The sequence below is a fragment of the Carex rostrata genome, chromosome 2 (genome assembly GCF_964058835.1).
Source record: "Carex rostrata chromosome 2, lpCarRost1.2, whole genome shotgun sequence".
Taxonomy (NCBI): domain Eukaryota; kingdom Viridiplantae; phylum Streptophyta; class Magnoliopsida; order Poales; family Cyperaceae; genus Carex; species Carex rostrata.
The window spans coordinates 9,441,532-9,443,191 of NC_135919.1; the positions used below are offsets into that span (position 1 = coordinate 9,441,532).

Consider the following 1,660-nt stretch of genomic DNA (forward strand, 5'->3'; position numbering starts at 1 on the left):
TGGGTAATGTACCCGTAACCCCTAAATGTAACCCGCTAAATATAGTATTTTCATACAATCACTTCTTATTATCCTATATTTTGACAAGGAGAAGAAAATCCAGAATTTTTTGCTGGGACATATTCATAGGCGGATTCAAGATTTTGGTCAGGGGTAGGCACAAATTACTGACAATAGTGCAACTTTTTTTCCTGACGAATAAGAGCGCAGTAGCGGATAGGAATTTCAAAAAAATATGACGTGACAGGATACATCGCAACACGGTACGTTTTGGTCACGGTACGACACGTTTACCGGTCACGTGTTGTGACTCACATGTCTCATGCTGTGACCGTTCACGTCACATGAAAGGTTTAATCGTACCATGGCACGTGGTCACATGAGTCACGTGTAATTAGGACCGTTAAAACTTAATCGAATAGTAAATCTCAAATAAACTAATATAAATTATAAAGAAATAGTTAAATATAACCAAACGTGACAAACAGGTCACGTGTGGTCAAAGCGTGACTAACGTGCCTTGACCATCATTCCAAATTTGATCACGGTACAACATGACACATAAAAATCTGACTTGATCACGGCACGGCACTTGATTCAGAAATAGGCACAAGTTTAATTTACCACTAAATCTAACAAAAAAAATTCAAATCCAGGAATAAACACAATTTACCACTATATCTAACAAAAAATTCAAATCCAGATAGGCAAGTGCCTACCTGAGCCTCTCTGCATCCGCCACTATATATCCATGTACTGTATCCTACTTGGTGGGACTTGTGAGGAGGTAGCGTCTCTAATTAACTAATTAGTTACATACTCCCTCAGAAATTAAAACCATCTCTGCGGTACAACACTTTCATCAGTATCATGGATCCAGATAAACAACTTCTGTACACCAAAGATTATTTTCCCTTCCCTTATGATCTAATCTTGACATCAAAATTGCAAACCGAACCATGGAAAAACGGTGTCGAACAAGAATTCTTCGCCAATAACTACAGGTGTCTCTTTGTTAGGCACCCGAGATTTTATTCATGCCATTTCTGTGACCGCGAATTCCATTCATCACAAGCGCTTGGTGGACACATGAATATACACCGAAGAGATCGTGCAAAGCTTCGACAAGGATTACATCTCGATCCAAATGAAGGTCATATTACCAGTACCCTCCATGCATCAACATTCAAAAGAAGCAACTCAAGTGACGCTATGGGTGGTCTAATTAAGAGAGCATCTATCTCTTCTAGGGATTGCACTCTTTCTTTGTCTAATTCCTCTTCCATTATTGAAAATCGTGTTGGGTTTCGCATGAAAGATCAAATTACAAAAGATGATCCTGTGATTATAAATGCGAAGAGAAGGCGTGTTGATACTCTGATCGAGACACAAGATCAAGATGTTGATCTCGAGCTTCGGTTATAGATCCTACTGATTTAGGCTAGGATTAAACAGGGGATATATTACAGAAAACCTGTGCACTAAATAATTTGCATTTTACCTAATTTTAGGTAACAGCCTTTCTCGTTCGAAGAAACATTTGATAACAGCCTTTCTTGTTTCTAGTTTTCTTTTTCTTTCCTTTCCTTCTCTCTCTCTCTCTTATTATTTTATTTTTTACAAACAGAGATTTTGATCAAAATCTTGAGTTTGATCACTT

The 1,660-nt window shown here is 38.0% G+C and overlaps 1 protein-coding gene across 1 annotated transcript; it reads left to right on the forward strand.

Moving 5' to 3' along the window:
* The first annotated feature begins 870 nt into the window (after window positions 1-870).
* LOC144547600 (uncharacterized) lies at window positions 871-1,425 on the forward strand. Its single transcript, XM_078296292.1, has one exon. It carries the CDS (start codon window positions 871-873, stop codon window positions 1,423-1,425), a length of 555 nt encoding a protein of 184 aa, XP_078152418.1.
* The last annotated feature ends 235 nt before the right edge of the window (window positions 1,426-1,660 follow it).

Bases quoted from the DNA above. Each gene is read 5' to 3' on its own strand.
- LOC144547600 (XM_078296292.1), top strand. From the start codon at position 871: ATGGATCCAGATAAACAACTTCTGTACACCAAAGATTATTTTCCCTTC.